This window comes from Poromitra crassiceps, assembly GCF_964638095.1.
Source record: "Poromitra crassiceps genome assembly, chromosome: 19".
In the NCBI taxonomy this organism is placed as follows: Eukaryota; Metazoa; Chordata; class Actinopteri; order Beryciformes; family Melamphaidae; genus Poromitra; species Poromitra crassiceps.
In genome coordinates this window covers 20,797,640-20,819,044 of record NC_139646.1, presented here as the reverse complement: position 1 = coordinate 20,819,044, position 21,405 = coordinate 20,797,640, and the positions used below count along the sequence as shown (strand labels likewise).

General features: G+C 45.1%; 1 protein-coding gene across 2 annotated transcripts; it reads left to right on the top strand.

The window, feature by feature from the left end:
• The first annotated feature begins 1,614 nt into the window (after positions 1 to 1,614).
• On the top strand, positions 1,615 to 11,754 carry myoz2b (myozenin 2b). 2 transcript variants are annotated; one of them, XM_083655416.1, is made up of 6 exons: positions 1,615 to 1,713; positions 4,066 to 4,167; positions 5,173 to 5,339; positions 5,929 to 6,028; positions 10,616 to 10,781; positions 10,874 to 11,754. In XM_083655416.1, the coding sequence occupies exons 2-6, from the start codon at positions 4,086 to 4,088 to the stop codon at positions 11,103 to 11,105; spliced, it is 747 nt and encodes a 248-aa protein (XP_083511542.1). In that variant the 5' UTR covers positions 1,615 to 1,713; positions 4,066 to 4,085; the 3' UTR covers positions 11,106 to 11,754. The 2 variants fall into 2 exon arrangements, with proteins under 2 accessions (XP_083511542.1, XP_083511543.1); XM_083655417.1 differs by lacking the exon at positions 4,066 to 4,167 and having other exon boundaries at positions 1,623 to 1,713.
• The last annotated feature ends 9,651 nt before the right edge of the window (positions 11,755 to 21,405 follow it).

Here is a 21,405-nt window from a genome sequence, read left to right as displayed (position 1 = left end):
TGCATCTTAATATTACTTTCATCTGAACTGGCTAACTATATGCACGCTTATAAAAAAAACATGAATCAGTGTTTTTGTCATGATTTATATTTGTAAGTTATTAGGACAATCAATGGTTTGTATTCATAAATTCGCTCCTTTGATGGTTGTGTGGTGTTGCAGTGTAAAGAAACCATTTTCCAACCACAGATCCTGCATGGCTTCTTGTGTCAGGGTTTTAGTGTGAATAATGTCACCACATGTTTAACCCATAGAGATCGGGCTGTTATTCTGTTGATTTGCTTGAATGTTGCACCATAAAATCATAAAGTAAAAATTAAAAGAATTAAAAAATTAAAATGCTAAATGTTTATTTTTCCTTTTTTTGTCTACTTAAAATAATTTGTCTTACACTGCAAGACATCAATATATTATATATTTAATGCAATGTTTTACAATAGTAATTTATTCAACAGTGTACAATGTATATTGATGGTACGGAAACGTGACGTGAAATTATATCCATCTGATAGAGTACAGGTTACAATTGCTACATTTTCAGCTAGTTTAGAATAATTGAAAAAGTTATAACTTGAAATGCAGTAGATATTTATGTCAAAGTATTATTCTTAGAGCAAATATTACATGATGCGACTTCAGCATCGTATTTCCTTTCAGATGTATTACACGAGAGTGAATGTACTGTATGTCTGTTGCATGTCAACAGGTTTGGCAGTCAGTCAGGATAATGACCTTGATCATGTTAGAACCGCCCGTCTCAGGGCTGAGCCTGAGGCTGCACTCCCCTTTAAAGGAACACTTCACCCAAAAATGAAGATTTCACTCGTCATCCACTCACCCTCTCATGCCAAATGAAACACAGGTGAAAATGTGTTGGTCCATATAAGTTATAACACAGGGAGGTTTGAGGGAGGTTGCCAGCACAACTTCGTAGCAGCCTTCTCCAAAACAACTGAAGTCAATGGGGACCCACTGATCCTTAGAGTTCCAAAACAAAAACAAACAATCACACTGTCAATAGAAAGACCTATACACAATTATGTGTTTGTTTGTTTGTTTGTTTGTTTGTTAGGTCTTTTTGGAACTCTGAAGAATTGGTCCCCACTTTTGGAGATGGCTCCTTATGGAGTTGTGCTGGCAAACTCCCTGTGTGTCATATGGACAAACTGGCTTGAGGGTGTATAGATGATGACTGAATTTAAATTTTGAGGCGAACTGTTCCTTTTAATCCCCCTCAGCCATCTTTATCCAAAGTCAGTCATCACAGCGACAAGAACAAAACAAAGTTTGGAGAGAGAACTACATACGTTGCACTGTCTAACTTGAATGCATGGTGCCCCCAAGTTTACATCAGTATAGAAAGACTACCACAGAAAGAAGACTCGGAAAGAGGTCAAAGGAATGGGTGTCTGGAGGGAAGTCCTTGCCCCGGAGAACATCGTTGTGGGTGTTGTCCATCGTCTGCTCTCTCTCTGGTAAACTACCCTTGTCCCATGGTGTTTGTGAGTGGTTTTGAGTGTTTGGCAGGTTAAATTTAGCCTATTGATGTAAGCTGCATTCCACTGACAACAGACACAGAGACACCCTCACAGTTTGGCTTTAGTGTCCGGGAGTGTGAAGATCAGGGAAGATCAGACTACCTACTAGGTTGACCCCCATGAGCCTCTGCCTCCCCTCAAGGATACAGGTTGCATACTAGGGACACCATCACAGGTAAGGAGAAACCTTGTCACTGTGCATTTTTGTGAATGTGAGCTGAAATTCTATTTATTGTTATATTACAACCATTGAGGTCATTGCATTGCTGCTTCTAACATAGGAAAACGATATACTTCCTATGTACATTATAAGAATCCTTTTCTCATCTCCTTGTGGATAAGAAAGGATAATACATTATAATTTCACATGATATATTTCTATATTGTTTTGCATCTTCACTAACACACACTTTTACTACCGTAATTATTATGCATGCTTTCCATCTCCCCCCCCCTCAATATTTACTGTTGCAATGTCATCAGATGGGCACAAGTGAGTGAATGAAAGAACCAACACTTGGATTGAAAGTGTAAATGATAAAGAGCTGATTGGTATGTTATGGCTTGTGGCTGCAAGAAAGGAAATATAGAGACATATTGTATGTTCTCTGTGTAACAACAAAGCAAAAATACATAAGTCTGTAATGTGAAACACGCATTTCCCACGGGAACGGAAAGGAAGTTATTTTGAATGTCATGCTGGAGTAGGCCTATATGGCATTAGAACAATAACTTATTTTAGATCACATTTGTTGTATCCAATTTCACGCACAACCGTAGGACTCAATGTTCACCCTGACCCTTGCACGTGAGGATTTATGTTTCATAGCTTGTGATAAATGTTTCAATGCCATTCACATGCATTTAGTTTTTCTGGTGGCAGCTAAAGTTGTAAAAATGACATGCATGCTTCAGTTGCAAATGAAATGGAGGATAAATGAAGATTAAGCGTTGCATTGTTTGGTTATAACAAGCCCCCTGAATGTAACTTCTACAGTGACTCATCATAGCCAATAGTCATGTAGCAGATTTAGTTGGCTTCAATTAGAAATACACATTGACAGCAAATGGGAGACAACTGAAATTTGTTTCATTTTCAGCTGAAAAAGAAACAACTTTCATATATATATATCTATATAGATATAGATAGATAGATAGATAGATAGATAGATAGATAGATAGATAGATAGATAGATAGATAGATAGATAGATAGATAGATAGATATAGATATAGATAGATAGATAGATAGATAGATATATAGATAGATAGATAGATAGATAGATATAGATATAGATATAGATAGATAGATAGATAGATAGATAGATAGATAGATAGATAGATATAGATATAGATATAGATATATGTAGATAGATATTGATTGATTGATTGATTGATTGATTGAAACGATTTATTTCAAACAGTTAAAACAATACATGAAGTGAAAAAAACAGTAAACATAACAGTCTAATAGACTTCATCAAAAGGAAAATACGTAAACTCAAACATAAAAAAGGCGAACTGTTTGAAAAGGGGCAGGAAGAAGCCTAGGCTTATCGAGTCCTGCCCCCAATTATAGATATGTGCATATGTGCAACTGGATAGATAGAATCGAGCAATAAAATATGTCCCTATCCCCAGAAAATCATTTTATAAGCTCTGTTTAATCTCTTTCCTGTGTTATCTTCATATTCTCACATTCATTCTCTGTGTAGACCATGTGCATTGTGATGACATCACAGATTCAGGGCTTCGTCTCAGGGCAGTGGTTCTCAAATGTTTTCATGTCAAGGACCCAACTGACACAAATTAGACCACGGAACCCCATTTGATGAGATGTTGTCCCAGGGACCCCCACCTGATACAATTTCTGATTTTAGATGTTTTGTTCCAGATAAAGTATGAAACCCATGACCAAAATAGTCATATATTCTTGACATTGTGTTACTTATGGATGGAATTGTAGTGAAAATAAATGATGCCCCTTTTTGCTGGGGGCCCCCTGGAACCCCTTCAAGGACCCCTGGGGGTCTCCATACCCCAATTTGAGAAGCACTGCTCTAGAGGACTGATCATACACAACACTCACCAAGCTGGCCTCAGGCATAGGAATAAAGTATCTGTGGTGAAATTCAGTGGTCGTCCAGCTTTAGACGAAAAGCCTAAATTCCCGACAAGGACAATTCAAAGAAAGCTTTGAAAATCCCCTTTAATGAAAAATAAAAGATCAAATCTCAATCACCTCTTAGTTTGAATCGTCACAAAGTCACGCTGAATGTAAACGTATATATAAAATGACTGAGACACAAGTTTAATATCATCAATCATTATATATTCATTATATGCATTTTATATTCTTACATTCAGCAACATTTTACCTGATGATGGCTTTATTCCAGCGCATTTATCTGTAACATATTAACCTACTGTAGTATTGATTTGCCAATGGGTTCATATAGTGTTTGGAATCCTATACGTTGAGTTGGGCAGAACAACTACAGTACCTGCTTTTGTCCTTTATGTTTCCAGTACTCCTGGGTTCTGCCACAATGTCACAATTCTGTACAATGCCAACTGGAGAGAGGAAGATGCATGCAGCAGCTATTTGCCGAGAGGTCCATGGTACCAATGGTATGATCTAGAGCCCAGGCTCAGAGAGAGAAACACGCTAAGATCCATTTGGATCTTAGTTCAAAATGTCAGGGCTATTCTCCTGCACTTGCCTTAAATAAGCTAATAGGATGATTTACAACCTATGCCTACTAATCCTTTGTCGTTGTCCTTTTCAAGGCTATTTCTGGGTGGGTGGGCAGGGGAGGGGAGGGGGGGGGGGGGGCAACTGTAGCTGTTTGGATATTGTGAAGGCCCGGGACAGCTGGGGTACATTCCGTCTGCAGTGGTTGTTGAGGAAGTATCATGTTCATCTAAAACCAAGTCTCAAGTACAATGAGAACTTGTTTTTCAATTAGTTGATTTACGAAAAATGCCAAATGTGGATTTTGTGACACTTCTGTATATATGGTCGGTGATGTCATCTATGGACATTTTCTAAGGCTGCTTGACAGTGACAATGAATCACTTTACAGGGCCCTAAGCAGAATTTTATTTTGGGGGCCCCCAGCGCCTCAGTGCTGCATTATTAACTATTATCAATGTTTGATCGTTTGCAAACCTACTGCCAAGCTATCGCCCAGACGCACCTGTAATGTAAACATACCTGTTTTTTCCCCCATCTTCTGTTTTCTTCTTATTTCTTTTTTCTGCTCTTGAAGGACATGTCCTTTTTTTGTCCTATGTTTGTCTGAATGACTGTGCTGGCATCAAAAGTGGCCATGAATGGGACACCAGCTCTAGAGGCAGCTGGAATTGATTCAACCATTGATATGGATTTATGTGTGCATTTGCTGTTCAGGTTCTCAAACAGACTTTCTGTGAGGGAATTTGTTTCGAAATGTATTTTGCATGTGAGATTTCTGTGATCATGTGATCTAAATGACTGTATAGGACATGATTCTCACCATTAACATTGGATATGTGTTATGCAACTAATGTACGAATGATTTATATGCGTTCTACATAGCATGAGTTTATTTGGACTGCATCCTCATTTCGCTTCTCACCTTTGTGGCCTGACAGGGGCCGTAATGGATCTAGGAAAGAAGCTCAGCACGCCAAAAGACATCATGTTGGAGGAGTTATCGTTGCTTTCCAACAGAGGTTCTCGTCTTTTTAAAATGCGGCAGAGGAGATCTGAGAAATATACATTTGAAAGTATCCAAAATGAGGCAAACGCACAGCTAAATGTAAGTTGACTTTTGTTTACATGTGTCATCCAGTCTAACTCAATATTGATTGAATGTTTCAATCGTATCCTGTTAAACCATACTGATTGCCACTATTTGGAGATTTGGCATGGGTACTGACTGTATATGAAAAAAAAGGGAAATGTCTACCCAATAAATACGACCCCTTAAGCTATTACCGGAAAATTCCACTTGTGCCAAAAGTGTTATGGAAGATAAGAGACACATGCCTCGTGTCCTCTGCCTCTTCTGCTCCGGCCAAATCTTCTGAGAGGCTGCACAGGCACTTTGCAGTTGAGTTGCTCCATTGCTTATCAGTGCCTGTTGATGTGTCTGCATGTGTGTGTGTGTGTGTGTGTGTGTGTGTGCGTGTGTGTGTGTGTGTGTGTGTGTGTGTGTGTGTGTGTGTGTGTCTGTAAGAGCGAGAGCGAGAGAGAGAGAGAGAGAGAGAGAGAGAGAGAGCAGGAGTGTTGTATGAGTGCATAGACAGAGAACAAGGCACATGAAAAACTGATGCACAAATCGATGCAGTATTATGAAATGTTCATGTGACTTCATGTGATGTACTGTACCTTCTCCTGTTTTGCAGAATGACCTTTTAACTGAGAATCCAGACAATGTAGAAAAAGTGGATGTGGCCAGCACACCGGTCCAAGGAAATCCTGCAGATCCAGAAATCATTGCTCCAGGTACATTGGCTATACATATACAGTATATCAGCCTGTGCAAGTCTGGCTTAATATGCAATTTATGCTTATATGCAGTTATGCAACATTCAGTCACAATTATGGGCCCTATTCTCCCACAAGCCTTCGGCGCTAAAACGGGCCTTAAACGCAAAAAAACGTGCCTTGCGCCTGTTTTGGGACGATATCAATATGGCTTTACGCTGCCAAATGCGCTTTAGGCCGAATGGGCGTGGCGCAGTCCCAGAATGGGCCAAAGTGGGCGTGTCGGCCTTAAATACCGGCGTACTGCTATCTTCGCACCTGCCGTAAATTTAGCGCTTTGCGCCTTTGAAAACCAGGCCTATTCAGTGCGCCAGTGCACTTGTGCCTCTCCCCTGTCACCCTTCTCTGTCTCTCTCTGAAACCAGGGTCCCTATCGTTGCATCGGCGCTGTTTCTAGGCCGAACGCCTGGCGCAGCTCAAATCAGTGGGCGTGGACCAGCGCACTTGATATCGTCGTGCTGGCGCTAGACGCAGCCTCAACCATTACAACCACGCCTTTTAAGCGTAAAATTATGCACCGTCATGCTCATTGGATAACTGCAATAAACGAATCGCACGCTTGCCTTTTTAGCTCCAATTCCAGTGATCCCGCAAAACCAGACGAAAGCCAAACGCTCTGCCCCCCCCCCTCCCTTCATCCAGTCTGTCTGTCTGACTGCATTATAGGCTATTATTCCATATTATTATGCTTCTCAAACCAATCTAACTGCAGTTTCAATACTGCAATCATGTAAATACGCTACACTATAGCAAGATCAAAGTGAAAATAATGTACTAAACGCATCAGCTAGAAAAATATAGCCTATTAGATTGGTGAAAGTTTGTCCAGAAAGATATCGTTTTCTCTCCCCTGCTGCAGGTAGAATGATCGATGCACATAAATATACCCTACATTATGTAAAGTCATTGCATAAATGTGTTTTTATTGTAAAACTAAATGTCAAGTAGGGCCAAGTTATTGGAGCGGACATCACAGTATAGCACATCACAGAAGCGCGTTCCGCTGTCACTTATCTAAATCACGTTAAACCCACAAGGGGTATATATAGGCTCAAGAGGACATATATGTTTCACATAGGGTGGTGTTTCATTTCGATGTTTTATTTGGTCCAATATTGAAATGTTCGACAATTGCAGGTTGTCTTACCATTACACATTATTTTAGATCTACCTTTTATATCTATTTCGGCTCATTTGGTTGCTATTTAGTAGCGAAATGGAGGACCCAATTGCATGCTGGGAGTGGACATTCACAGGCAGTAAACTTACAACTGCTATTTCCTATGGGAAGCTGGGTGCTGCTATGTGTTGTGTCTGTTTGAGCGAGGGAGTCAGAGAGAGAGAGAGAAGGGTGACTCAGAGGCAGAAGAGCACTGGCGCACTGAATAGGCCTGGTTTCAGAGAGAGACAGAGAAGGGTGACAGGGGAGAGGCACAAGTGCACTGGCGCACTGAATAGGCCTGGTTTTCAAAGGCGCAAAGCGCTAAATGTAGGCCAGGTGCGAAGATAGCACTACGCCGGTAGTTAGCGCCGACACGCCCACTTTGGCCCATTCTGGGACTGCGCCACGCCCATTCGGCCTAAAGCACATTTGGCAGCCTAAAGCCATATTGATATCGTCCCAAAACAGGCGCAAGGCACGTTTTTTTGCGTTTAAAGGAGAATTTCGGTATTTTTGAACCTGGAGCCATTTCCTGGCATTAATTAAGATTTGGCCACTCACCTAGCGATGTCTGCAGCGTTTCTGGGCGTCCTAGTGTTGTTTTGAGATCAATATCGTCCAAGTCAGTGTAAAATGGAGTTGATTTGGGGCCAAGTGGAAGCCTGTATTTCCTGCATCTAAATAGCTATTTTTCTTCCCGTTTTCGCCAAATATCGCCGTAATCGGATCAGTCTACATCCAGCAGAGTAATATTTCACCCCAGGCTGTTTCCTGGAGTGCACAGGGATCCACTACAGGGATCAAATTACCTCAAACGTGATCTAGGTCACCAAGTCTCGTGAAGTCCCGCGATACTTTCCTGTCGACTGGCCAAATACAGGCAGGACGCTTTGCGGTCGTGGTTTTAGCGTAACCTATGTGGGGTTTGGCGTAACCTATGTGGGATTCGAAAGAACGAAGGTTATGCCAAACCCCACATAGGTTACGCTAAAACCACGACCGCAAAGCGTCCTGCCTGTATTTGGCCAGTCGACAGGAAAGTATCGCGGGACTTCACGAGACTTGGTGACCTAGATCACGTTTGAGGTAATTTGATCCCTGTAGTGGATCCCTGTGCACTCCAGGAAACAGCCTGGGGTGAAATATTACTCTGCTGGATGTAGACTGATCCGATTACGGCGATATTTGGCGAAAACGGGAAGAAAAATAGCTATTTAGATGCAGGAAATACAGGCTTCCACTTGGCCCCAAATCAACTCCATTTTACACTGACTTGGACGATATTGATCTCAAAACAACGCTAGGATGCCCAGAAACGCCGCAGACATCGCTAGGTGAGTGGCCAAATCTTAATTAATGCCAGGAAATGGCTCCAGGTTCAAAAATACCGAAATTCTCCTTTAAGGCCCGTTTTAGCGGCGAAGGCTTGTGGGAGAATAGGGCCCCAGGCCTATTCAGTGCGCCAGTGCTCTTCTGCCTCTGAGTCACCCTTCTCTCTCTCTCTCTGACTCCCTCGCTCAAACAGACACAACACAACACATAGCAGCACCCAGCTTCCCATAGGAAATAGCAGTTGTAAGTTTACTGCCTGTGAATGTCCACTCCCAGCATGCAATTGGGTCCTCCATTTCGCTACTAAATAGCAACCAAATGAGCCGAAATAGATATAAAAGGTAGATCTAAAATAATGTGTAATGGTAAGACAACCTGCAATTGTAGAACATTTCAATATTGGACCAAATAAAACATCGAAATGAAACACCACCCTATGTGAAACATATATGTCCTCTTGAGCCTATATATACCCCTTGTGGGTTTAACGTGATTTAGATAAGTGACAGCGGAACGCGCTTCTGTGATGTGCTATACTGTGATGTCCGCTCCAATAACTTGGCCCTACTTGACATTTAGTTTTACAATAAAAACACATTTATGCAATGACTTTACATAATGTAGGGTATATTTATGTGCATCATTCTACCTGCAGCAGGGGAGAGAAAACGATATCTTTCTGGACAAACTTTCACCAATCTAATAGGCTATATTTTTCTAGCTGATGCGTTTAGTACATTATTTTCACTTTGATCTTGCTATAGTGTAGCGTATTTACATGCTTGCAGTATTGAAACTGCAGTTAGATTGGTTTGAGAAGCATAATAATATGGAATAATAGCCTATAATGCAGACAGACAGACTGGATGAAGGGAGGGGGGGGGGGGCAGAGCGTTTGGCTTTCGTCTGGTTTTGCGGGATCACTGGAATTGGAGCTAAAAAGGCAAGCGTGCGATTCGTTTATTGCAGTTATCCAATGAGCATGACGGTGCATAATTTTACGCTTAAAAGGCGTGGTTGTAATGGTTGAGGCTGCGTCTAGCGCCAGCACGACGATATCAAGTGCGCTGGTCCACGCCCACTGATTTGAGCTGCGCCAGCCGCTCGGCCTAGAAACAGCGCTGATGCAACGATAGGGACCATATAACTCTTAAAATGACAAGTGATCATATGTGTCATTCAAAATCCCTATATCTTTACATGTTCTACCACACAATGCTATCCTATTAATGAAAGCTGCTGTAATACAGTCATAATAACAGCTGGTTATGACAGCTGATGTGCTGGGCAATTTTTCCGTGGTGGTGAAAAGTTCACATTATTCAACCTGAGCAGGCTCGGAGTTGTAGAGAATTGCATACACTTCAAAGTTATGGTTCTCGCTTATTTATTTATTTATTTTTACGTCAAGCACCCCCTAAACTGACCACGGACCCCCATTTGATAAGATTTTGTTTCCGGTGTCCCCCATTTGAAAAGATTGTTGCTTTTAGATTTTTTTACTACAGATTATGAAACACATGAGTAAAATAGTCATACATTCTGTCGTTGTGTTACTTATGGATGGAATTATAGTGAAAATAAATTATTCTCCTTTTTGCCGGGGACCCCAGGGAACCCCCCCAAGGATCCCTGGGAGGTCTCGGACCCCAGTTTGAGAACCACTCATATATATATATATATATGACAAACATTTCCTTTCCTTGCAACACAAAGCTATCTTTTAAATAGCCAACGGAGCCCCATGCATAATCTGATATGCTCCTGTGTGGTGCCATCCCATGCCAACTCAAGCGGCCTTTTGACTTGTCCTGCGATGAGCACACACTCAAAGCATGCACTATTTTAAGACCTCAGATCATAATGATGGACAAATCAGCCTGCCTGTGTTAAGTGTTCTCCGATTACTGCCTCAGTTCATGGCCTACTGTCTCGCTCAAAATGTACTCCTCAAATAAACGCTCAATATTCCGCCTCACAGCATCAGCTCATTCTGTTTACAATGTTGGAATAACCCTCAACATACATCATGTTCTCACATTCCTTGAAAGATGTGGCTGCCGAGAAGTTCGACACTACAGCAGCTATGCCCAAGTCCTATCACTCCCCATGGGAGCAGGCCATCCTCAGCGACCCGGCCCTGGCTGAGACTCTCAAACTTAGCATGCCTGCGCCCGAGCAACAACCAGACCTGCCTGACTACAAATGCTTCAACCGGTGAGACAACGACACCATTACATCATATAGCCGTTTTGTTGTTTGTCGAGTGCTAAAAACGGTCGCATTCACCCAGTTCATCTGACTTGCAGGGTTGCCACCCCTTTTGGTGGCTTTGACAAAGCTCCCAGAGGAATCACGTTCAAGATCCCTGAGGTGGACCTGAACCCCCCTAAGTATCCAGAGCTCCAGGCGCCCGGGGTGAGGCGGCCCACCTTCAACAGGACAGCCCAGGGCTGGATATCTGACGGCAGCCCTGTTGTCCTACCCGCTGTCCCCCTCCCCCTGGAGCCTGTGGTAGTCCCGGAGTCCGATGACCTCTAGATGGGCCTTGTGTTACCTGGCAACATGATCTTGGCTGTACAACACGTCTGGACTGTAACATTGTGGTCTTGCCTGTGATGACAGAGTAACGGCGATTCAGTAGCCCAGTTTACTTGGTTCAGCAACCACAGTCTAGGTTTGAATCAGGACAGAAAACATTCACACATATTTGTGCTAATCACTTCAAATGGCCCTCTTTAAAATGCAATGGGATTAAAAGTAAAAATCTAATCATGTATGAACAACAGTTTGCTGAACTATTACCTGTACCCTGAGCAATTCTGTGCCAAAATAATATCAAAAATAATATCAAGTAAACAGCAATAAAGATATGTATTATAGGCTATATTCAAACATGGGGTGATGGTCTAGAAATATTGATGGTGAAAATGCAGACCTGTAAATTTTATAAATGTTGAAATGAACTGATCAATATGTAAATAAAGAATTCAAGCTATTTTATCATGACAAGAGCCACTGGCACATGCCCTAAGTTGTCTTTCTGTTATTAAAACAAATGTATTGGAGAGAATATACACAATATTATAACAAACGTAATTGCCTTGCCACAAAATATAAAGACAGGTTTCAAATTTAATATTAAGAAATATTTACCAACAAACATTTATTAAGCCAAATTCAAGACATTCAACACACACTGAAAACGATTTCTTCAAAAATAATTGAAAGTCATTTTCAGTAAGGAATTTGTAAACAATAAACATGAAATAAAATCTACAGTGGAAGCTGTGTTTTGTGTCCATGTCCCACATCCCCGACAGACAATGTATGTCATTGTACAGCAGTGATGTTGGACAAGATGTTCAGTCTACATCCTCAGGAAGACATACTCAAAGGTTTCAATGCAGCACACAGACAGGTGGAAATGCTCCTTCAGTAATCTTGAGAAAATCTCTAGTCTCACTCTATTCTAGGTGTTACAGCCAAGGTGGTTTTGCCTTTATTTTCCCACTTCCTTTCTATTATTTCTTTATGGAACATTGATTTATGATCAACATCTTATGCTCGTTGGTTTATATCATGCCGCCTGGGAGATAAAAAAAACTACCATTCCCATGATTCTTGGCGGTGACGTCATTTCCTTCCGACGTGTTCCTGGCAGCGCAGGAGCTAGTTGATTGACAACAGAACACAGCTGAGCGGGACGCTAGTAAAAATGCTGGTAGCAGACAGACGTTCAACAGCTGACACACAGTCAGTCCTCGTGGCCAAGACAGGGGTCACACACACACACCCACACCCACACACACACACACACACACACACACACACACACACACACACACACCACAGAAGGATGAGGTGTCTTGCAAATCCACATCATTACCACGTTTCTGCATAGGACTTGTTAATCGTTGCAGTGTGCCCTAAAATGGCTAGATAAGTTATCCTGTATTTATCCCCATGCGGAAATTCATCCTCTGCATTTGACCCATCCTCTACTAGGAACTTTCATAGAACTAGGAGCAGTGGGCAGCCGCAGTGTAGCGCCCGGGGACCAGTTATTTTGCCAGTGCCTTGGTCAAGGGGCACTGACAGGAGTATTAACCCTAACATACATGTCTTTGATGGTGGGAGGAAACCGGAGCACCCGGAGAAAACCCACACGAACACGGGGAGAACATGCAAACTCCACACAGAAAGGACCTGGGACGGACTGGGGTTCGAACCCGGGACCTTCTTGCTGTGAGGCAACAGTACTAACCACTGAGCCACCGTGCCGTCCTACCACCGATGGGTTCAAGATTCAAGATTCAAGATTTTTATTGTCACTCCATGGTACAAGTACCACGTGTGAAATTCTTGTGCAGTGGACTCCGTTTACGACATAGTACAAATAGGCAACAGGCAATAAGTAATAGGCAATAAGAATAGGCATCAATAGGCAATAAGACAGCAATAAGGCAATAAGAAATAGGCATCTATAAGCAATAAGACAAGTCGGTGGCTTATACGACAGTGGCATATTCATTGCACATATGTGCACATGTCATGTGCATACGTTAGACGTGTTCAGACATTCCAAATTCGACGTTTTATACATACATGTGCAAATAGCATGTACCTTATTAAACATACACTTAAATTTACAATTAAACGTTAGGCACCTTATTAAACATACACTTAAATTTACAATTAAACGTTAGGCATCCGTAATAGTAGCAGCTGCAGTACGGTACGGTACGACTACTGCACTATTTGTGCATATTTAGGAGTCTCGTGGCCTGCGGGAAGAAACTGTTCCTCAAGCGATTTGTGCGTGTTTTTGGAACCCTGTATCTCCTCCCTGAGGGTAGCAGGGAGAACAGGCTGTTGTGGGGATGGTTTGTGTCTTTGATGATCTTCAGGGACCTCCTGAGGCACCGCTGGTTGTACAGTTCGTGCAGTTCTGGCAGTTCACCTCCTGTTACGTGCTGGGCCGCGCGCCTCACCCTCCGTAGCGCTCTGCGGTCCATGGTGGTACAGTTCCCGTACCAGGCGGTGAAGCCGCCTGTCAGCAGGCTTTCAATGGTGCCTCTGTAGAAGTCCCCGAGGATTTCTTTCCTCAGCCCGAATTTCTTCAGGCGCCTGAGTCCGTGTAGTCGCTGTTGGGCCTTTTTGACAACAGTGGCGGTGTGGCCGGCCCAGGTCAGGTCCTGGTGGATGTTGACTCCCAGGTACTTGAAGCTGTCCACCCTTTCCACCACTGTGCCGTTGATGGTGATTGGGGGGTGTGCGCCCCCCCCTCTCCTGTAGTCTACAATGATCTCCTTGGTCTTGGAGACGTTCAGGGAGAGGTGGTTGTCCTGGCACCATTGTTCCAGTACCCCCACCTCCTCTCTGTAGGCCGTCTCGTCGCCCCCCGAGATCAGCCCCACGACCGCTGTGTCGTCTGCAAACTTCACAATTGTGTTTGAAGTTTGAGTCGCCACGCAGTCGTGGGTGTAGAGGTCGTACCAGAAGGGGCTGGAGACGCACCCCTGGGGCGCTCCTATGCTAATGGTCAGTGGGGAGGAGGTGAGGTTGCCCACCCTCACCACCTGGCGGCGGTCTGTCAGGAAATCCAGGATCCAGTCGCACATTGCCGTGTTTAGTCCCAGATCCCTGAGTTTGCTTACCAGCCTGGAGGGTACTATGGTGTTGAATGCTGAGCTGTAGTCCACGAACAGCATTCTTACATAGGTGTCCTTCCCCTCCAGGTGGGACAGGGCGGTGTGGAGCACGTGTGCTACTGCATCCGCTGTGCTCCTGTTGGGGCGGTATGCAAATTGCAGCGGGTCGTGGTCCGGGGGGAGTGTGGGGCGGATCTTTGATATGACCAGCTTCTCAAAGCACTTGCTGGCTATTGGCGTGAGGGCTATTGGGCGCCAATCGTTGAGGCTGGTCACTTTTTGTTGTTTGGGAATGGGGATGATTGTTGCTGCTTTGAAGCAGGGGGGGACTCGTCGGAGGGAGAGGGACTGGTTGAAGATGTCTGTGTATACGGGTGCCAGCTGGTGAGCGCAGGCCTTGAGGACCCGCCCGGGGATGCCATCCGGGCCGGCCGCCTTGCGTGGGTTGATACGCAGGAACGACCGGCACACTTCATCCTCAGTGATGGTGAGAGGGTGGTCTGGATCTGTGGGGGTGGGGGGGGTGGGTGGGGGGTGGGGGGGGTTGGTGGTTGGGTGTGAATGGGAAGGGGTGCTGCGGGGTGTGAGGGGGGGGGAGGGGAGCTGGTGGGGGGGGGGGTCTGTCACACTATGCTGTACTATGCTGTATTGTCACACTATGCAGTTTTGGTGGCGCACAAAGTCTTTCATTACTTGTGTTAGTGGTAGTGGACTTGGTTCAGGCGATGTGTGCCCAGGACTTCGCGGATCCGAATCCGACACATGTGGGCCAGACTGCGAGGACATCTCTTGGCCTCCAGAACGACCCTGGGCGACATCACTGATGACGTCACTCACCACTCACTGATGACATCGCAATTGCACGGGTGACATCACCGATGACATCACTAGTGACCTGGCCATCAGAGCCATAGAACATCTAGTGATTGATGACCTCCTCTGCCTTTTTAAAGTGGAGGTCAACCCACACTGGACCAACATACATGTACATGATGTATAAAATGTGGCCTCCATCACTGATATGATGAAACAACTGGAGTCGCCATGAGCCAATGTGACATCACTGATGATGTCACAATGTCTATGTGAGTGTGAAGGCGACAAGGTACAAGTTCAATGTCAAAACAGTCAGAGATACAACGTCGCTCCCCCTCCGGTCGGGCTCTATGAGAACCAGCATCTGAAAAAATATGAATGGTGGTGAATGCTGAGAGACAATCGTTTTTTGATCCTGTTTGAATGTGCCATGAGGTAATTCATCCTCTGCATTTGACCCATCCTCTATACTAGGAAGGAACCTTCCTAGAATGAGTGGGCAGCCGCAGTGCAGCGCCTGGGAGCGGGAACCAACTCCAGTTCTTTTGCCAGTGCCTCCTTGCTCAGGGGCACTGGCAGGAGTATTAACCCTAACATATACATGTCTTTGATGGTGGGAGGAAACACGCTGGAAACCCACACGCACACGGGGAGAACATGCAAACTCCACACAGAGGGCATCAAATTTGGCGTCAAGATGGCTGCCACAACAAAAACAAAAACTGGGACAAAGAGTGCCAGCGCTGATGGCAGCTAGGCTGATGATAGATTAGAAACACAAGCCAAGTGAGCAATAAGGATCATTTGGTGGACTTCATAAGTTAAGCTAATGTGTCCACACAACAGCTCGGCAGAGTAGAACTCAGGAGCCTTAATATTCTCAACCATTTTTAGAAATAATATTACAATAAGATGTCTTCTCATGTCTCTGGGGAGGCTTCACTGCTGTAGCTGGGGTTGGTTGGGCTTACAGCAGAATTTAGTCTGCTGAACAAAAAACCATGCCAGAGAAAAGATCAGAGAAATGCTAGAGAGCTATATACATAATGCTAGGGAGTATAAAAAGATGCATCGTCAAAAGTGGTCCCGTCAGCGAGAGCCTATTTAGTATTTCTCTCTGCTCCATTCATTGTTAGACTGTAATTCTGTGAGGATTTATCTGTATTCGTAAATAGCATACACTATATTTTTCACAGCCTGGCCAACATGATGTACAGTACACACACACACACACACACACACACACACACACACACACACACACGCACGCACGCACGCACGCACGCACACACACACGCACACACACACACACACACACAGTCACACAGTGTAAATAATCTACCAGACTCCATTGGCACACTATATTTAAAGAAAGCGAGAATAGCAGCAGCAGATGTACTTTGCACAGATCATGATGATGGTAAACGGAATTAAAAACAACACAGCGCCATATACAATGACATACTTAAAAAGATTCTGCAAATCTGACTTTTTTTTTCTTTTTTTTATTAGCGATCAGAAAGACTTGGTGTAAAGAAGCGCAACACCACACCAATCCTCTATCAGAACTTGGACAAATCCCTCCAAACTAAAATAAAATAAAAAATAAATAAAAGCAAAGGGAAAAGAAGTGTATATATACTGCCCTCCTTGGACCCTCCTCCTGCCTTCCTTCCTTCCTCCTTCAAAGCCTGCTCAGCCTGCAGGCTTTCCCCTGCCAGGCCCTCCATCTGCCCCACTTTGGTGGTTTCATGCCCAGTACCTGTTCACTGAGGCACCATCAGTACCTCTGAGGCACCATCAGTACCTGTTCACTAAGGCACCATCAGTACCTGTTCACTGAGACACCATCAGTACCTGTTCACTAAGGCACCATCAGTACATGTTCACTGAGACACCATCAGTACCTCTGAGGCACCATCAGTACCTGTTCACTGAGACACCATCAGTACCTGTTCACTAAGGCACCATCAGTACCTGTTCACTAAGGCACCATCAGTACCTGTTCACTGAGACACCATCAGTACCTGTTCACTAAGGCACCATCAGTACCTGTTCACTGAGGCACCATCAGTACCTGTTCACTGAGACACCATCAGTATCTGTTCACTAAGGCACCATCAGTACCTGTTCACTGAGGCACCATCAGTACCTCTGAGGCACCATCAGTACCTGTTCACTAAGGCACCATCAGTACCTGTTCACTGAGGCACCATCAGTACCTGTTCACTGAGGCACCATCAGTACCTGTTCACTAAGGCACCATCAGTACCTGTTCACTGAGACACCATCAGTACCTGTTCACTAAGGCACCATCAGTACCTGTTCACTGAGGCACCATCAGTACCTGTTCACTAAGGCACCATCAGTACCTGTTCATATTGCTCAAGTTACATGACATCACAATCGTAACAGACACCCATGACACAGACACCACCACCCACTTAGATAAAGAGCCATTTGGAGAGTGATTTCCATCTTGGACTACTAGTGATTTCCATCTTGGACTACACAAGGGATAACCCAGCAAACAGCCAGCGCCGACAGTTGGTGTGTTACAGTGACAGACCTGAAGGAATGGATGACAACAGGCAGCTCCACGCTACCGCCCACGCAGGAGACCTGGACAAACTGAGGACCCTGCTGCAGGAAGACCCCTTCAGAAGGCGGATCAATGAAGTGCGGGCGGTTGTGGTGTGCACGCAGCCAGGCAGGGTCACGCTGCCTGTGTGGCCTACCTGATCACCCAGGGAGCCCAGGTAGACCTAAGTCGTTTTCCCACATGCGCTTTGTACCGCTAAATGACCGGAACGTGGTCTAATGCCTGCATGTGTGAAAGTTGTCGTGCCGCAATAAGCGCGACCCCGTCATCGCGGACATTTCACCAGTTTCGAGCCAGTCAGAAGAGCGGTATGCGCGATAACAGGCGCAAGTGTAGAACGGGTCCAGTCATTTGCCGGCATGGGCGAGGTGTACACACGTTGCTTAATGTTCCAGCGGGCATAATCTAATCATTCGCGCACATTAAAGCAAACTGGCGAAATTATCTTGTGATCTCTCCTCTCTGCTGCCTGCTCGCTCTCTGGCCACAGTCCTCCTCCTCCTTCAGTCACAGCCCGACAGGGACACAGACGAAGCAAATGCACGAAGCGAAATGTGGAAGTATTTTGCTTACGTTGCCGACAGCGAAGGCAAGCCCGGACACATCAAACGAAGCCAGTCTGTAAAAAGTGCTTCAAAAACGCGACGGATAAACAAGCAAACTTATTTCACCATCAAGAGTTTTGCCGACACCTCACTCCCCACCCGCTCTGCAGTGCCGCCCCGCCCCCCAACATACAGGCAATTTCGCTGCTAGATTCCCATATGCGAGAGCCGAAGTGTGAAGGGAAATGTCCGATATTGACTTACAGGTAATTTTCCGGTACGCATGTGGGAAAACGGCTCTAAACACATTCTACACGCCTCTCTACTTTGCCGTGTACACTGTCACCATGGAGTGCTCAGATCCTTGTGGAAACCGGGGCCAACCCTTACTTACCCTGACAGAATTGTTCGCTTGCTGGAGATGATGCTGCATAACATGGTGCCAGGCGGCATTCATCCAGCTGCTCCTGGACCACGGTGCTGACCCAGCCCGGGTGACCACAGAGCAGGCACAGCTGGAGGAGAGCGAGGGCGGATCCCGAGACTCTCAGGGTCTTTCTGGAGGCCAAGAGATGTCCTCGCAGTCTGGCCAACGTGTGTCGGATCCGGATTCGTCAAGCGCTGGGCACACATCGCCTGAATCAAGTCCACTCCCGACCACTAACACAAGTGATGAAGGACTTCGTGCTCTACCAAACCTGACTTGAAGGACTGTCAGAATATCAATTTTCATTTTCTAGATGTAGTTCTTCAGTGACTGTTTCTCAAATAAATCCAGGACACCATTTAAAGGGGTAAAGGGGAGTCTCATAGGTAGCCTACTGATAGAACCCATTTTCATTCAGATATCTTGAGGTGAGAGGTCAGGGACCCCTTTTGAAAATAGTTTTCCCCTGGCCAAAATCTTGCCTAAATTTGTAGCATTATTTAACACCCTTCCCAACAAGCCAGCATGACATGGTTGGTACCAATGGACGCCTTAAGCGTGAATTATAACTGATGCATCCGCGAGGACCGTGGATCGACAGTATAGTAAGGATAACATTTTGATGAATCATAACAATCACAATCCAAGTCAGAAACACACAATTGTTGAATTCAAAATCCAGATCAACGTCTTCTTTAAGCTCATTTTCCTTGTCACTACATCCGTAGCTGAGAGAGAGTTCAAATCAATAATAAGCAAATAAGAAGCAAAGGTACCCCAGTTTCGGGAGGTGTGGGGGGGTCATGCTTTGCCTAGGACCCTCAGATCACTATAAGTCCGCCCCTGCTTGCACACTCCATATGAAACAGCATTATTCTGTTACATTTTAGTGATGGACACAGTGGCATTATGTTTTACAGACAAAAAAGGGGCAGGCCAGGTTCAGTCCCCAGTGCTGCATGATTATGAAACCAGTGCAGTCATGTGATGTGTCCTGTCCTCTCACCTCATCATGATAACATGACAAGTTGCAAGTCTGACCTTGTTTCCGCCAGGCAGGCAGACAGACGGGCAGACAGACAGACAGACAGACAGACAGACAGACAGACAGACAGACAGACAGACAGACAGACAGACAGACAGACAGGCAGGCAGGCAGGCAGGCAGGCAGGCAGGCAGGCAGGCAGGCAGTCAGACAGACAGACAGACAGACAGACAGACAGACAGACAGGCAGTCGGACAGACAGACAGACAGACAGACAGACAGACAGACAGGCAGGCAGGCAGGCAGTCAGGCAGGCAGGCAGGCAGGGACTGACTGAGCTATCAGTGGCAGCAGGGACTGCCAGTGTGCCAGGGGATTGCGATACACATGCAGACAGAGACAGTGCACTTCAGGCTGCACTAGGGGCGGAGTTTGACCACCCCGGAGTCTCAAAACATCACTAATCCGCGGTGGACGTTCTGGCACACAGACCATCACTGGCCCGTTGTAGGATAAATAGCGGGGTTTTAACTGAAATAACACCGTGCCGTGTGTACAGCGAGACCCGGGAGAGAGACTCATCAGGCTGCCGCGTTGTGGACTGGACTGGACTCGCTCCGGAGCAAATGCTGCACATGCGTCTCCATACAGTAGTACGTCTGCTCTGACCATATCTGCAGTCTGCTTCTTTTCTTTTTTTTTGTAAATGTTATTTGCAACATCCATTGAAAACGAACGAAGTGGTGGGATTCGTGTGTTGTTGACAGCCGGACCGCCCTGCGCGTTAGGCTCACAGTGAAGTACTATAGCCTCCCTTCAAAGGTGAGTGTGCGCCTATTATTTCTTATTATTTTGTGAAATCATGATGGCAAGTTGCGGCATATTATTTTGTCAGGCTGCTGTCGCTGACCGGACACCGGTCGGCGCCACGCTGTTCCCCATGGCGTATCGCTGGTCTCGCCAAAGCCGAGCAGCGTCTCCTGCTGTGCTGTGGGAGGGAGCAGTCGCTATTCGGGGAAATGTGGTTTAATTATAACGCGTGGGGGGAAAAACACACACAAATGATTTAAAAGTTGCCTGCCAGCAAAGCGTTTATTTCCTCTCTAGATGCACCCCATATAGCTGAGGATGGGTGATTGTGTAATCAGGCCTGATGGCATCACATGGTGCTGGTGGTGGTGTCAGTGAGGTTGTTGCATGTTTACATCAGTGATGATGAGCAACGACACACAAGCGGAGGCTATTTTAAAGCTAAAGAAGGCAGGCCAGGGCCAAGTACTAGTGTAAAGGACAGAGGATGACTGCAGATAAAACAAACAACCTGCCTGATGATGATCAGGCATCTGGACATCTGCTACTAGTCTGAAATGATGCTTTCACTGCTCCAACGAAAAGCTGCTCAGGGGGTTTATAGCTTTTTGTGTCATTATTATACTGTAGTTTTTTGGTGTTTAAAAAATACTGACACAATAATGCAATCATGCACACAACTCAAGCAGGTCTTATTGTTTCTTAGCAGTAGGCCTAGTAGGCTACATACAGTACAACACGAATGAACACCAAACTAGTGTTTATCTGGTAGCCTACATTGAGCTCATTTGAGCTTCATGTTTGGCTGTCTGCGTTGCTATAGGCCTACTCCTTTGTTTATATACTATACTTCATTGGTCTTGAAGAATTGGGTAGTGAGCTCCTTTTGAGGAGTTATAAAAGCCTTAAATCTATTGTTATTCCTCTGTCACGCATTCCTAGTTGCACTACAGCAGTGGGTCTCAATGTGGGGTCTGGGGACCACTCAGGGTCCTGGGGGGA

Coding starts and splice junctions, on each gene's coding strand:
- myoz2b (XM_083655416.1), top strand. CDS start 4,086: ATGTCACAATTCTGTACAATGCCAACTGGAGAGAGGAAGATGCATGCA. Junction 4,168..5,172: donor AGAGGTCCATGGTACCAATG/GTATGATCTAGA, acceptor GTGGCCTGACAG/GGGCCGTAATGGATCTAGGA. Junction 10,782..10,873: donor GACTACAAATGCTTCAACCG/GTGAGACAACGA, acceptor TCTGACTTGCAG/GGTTGCCACCCCTTTTGGTG.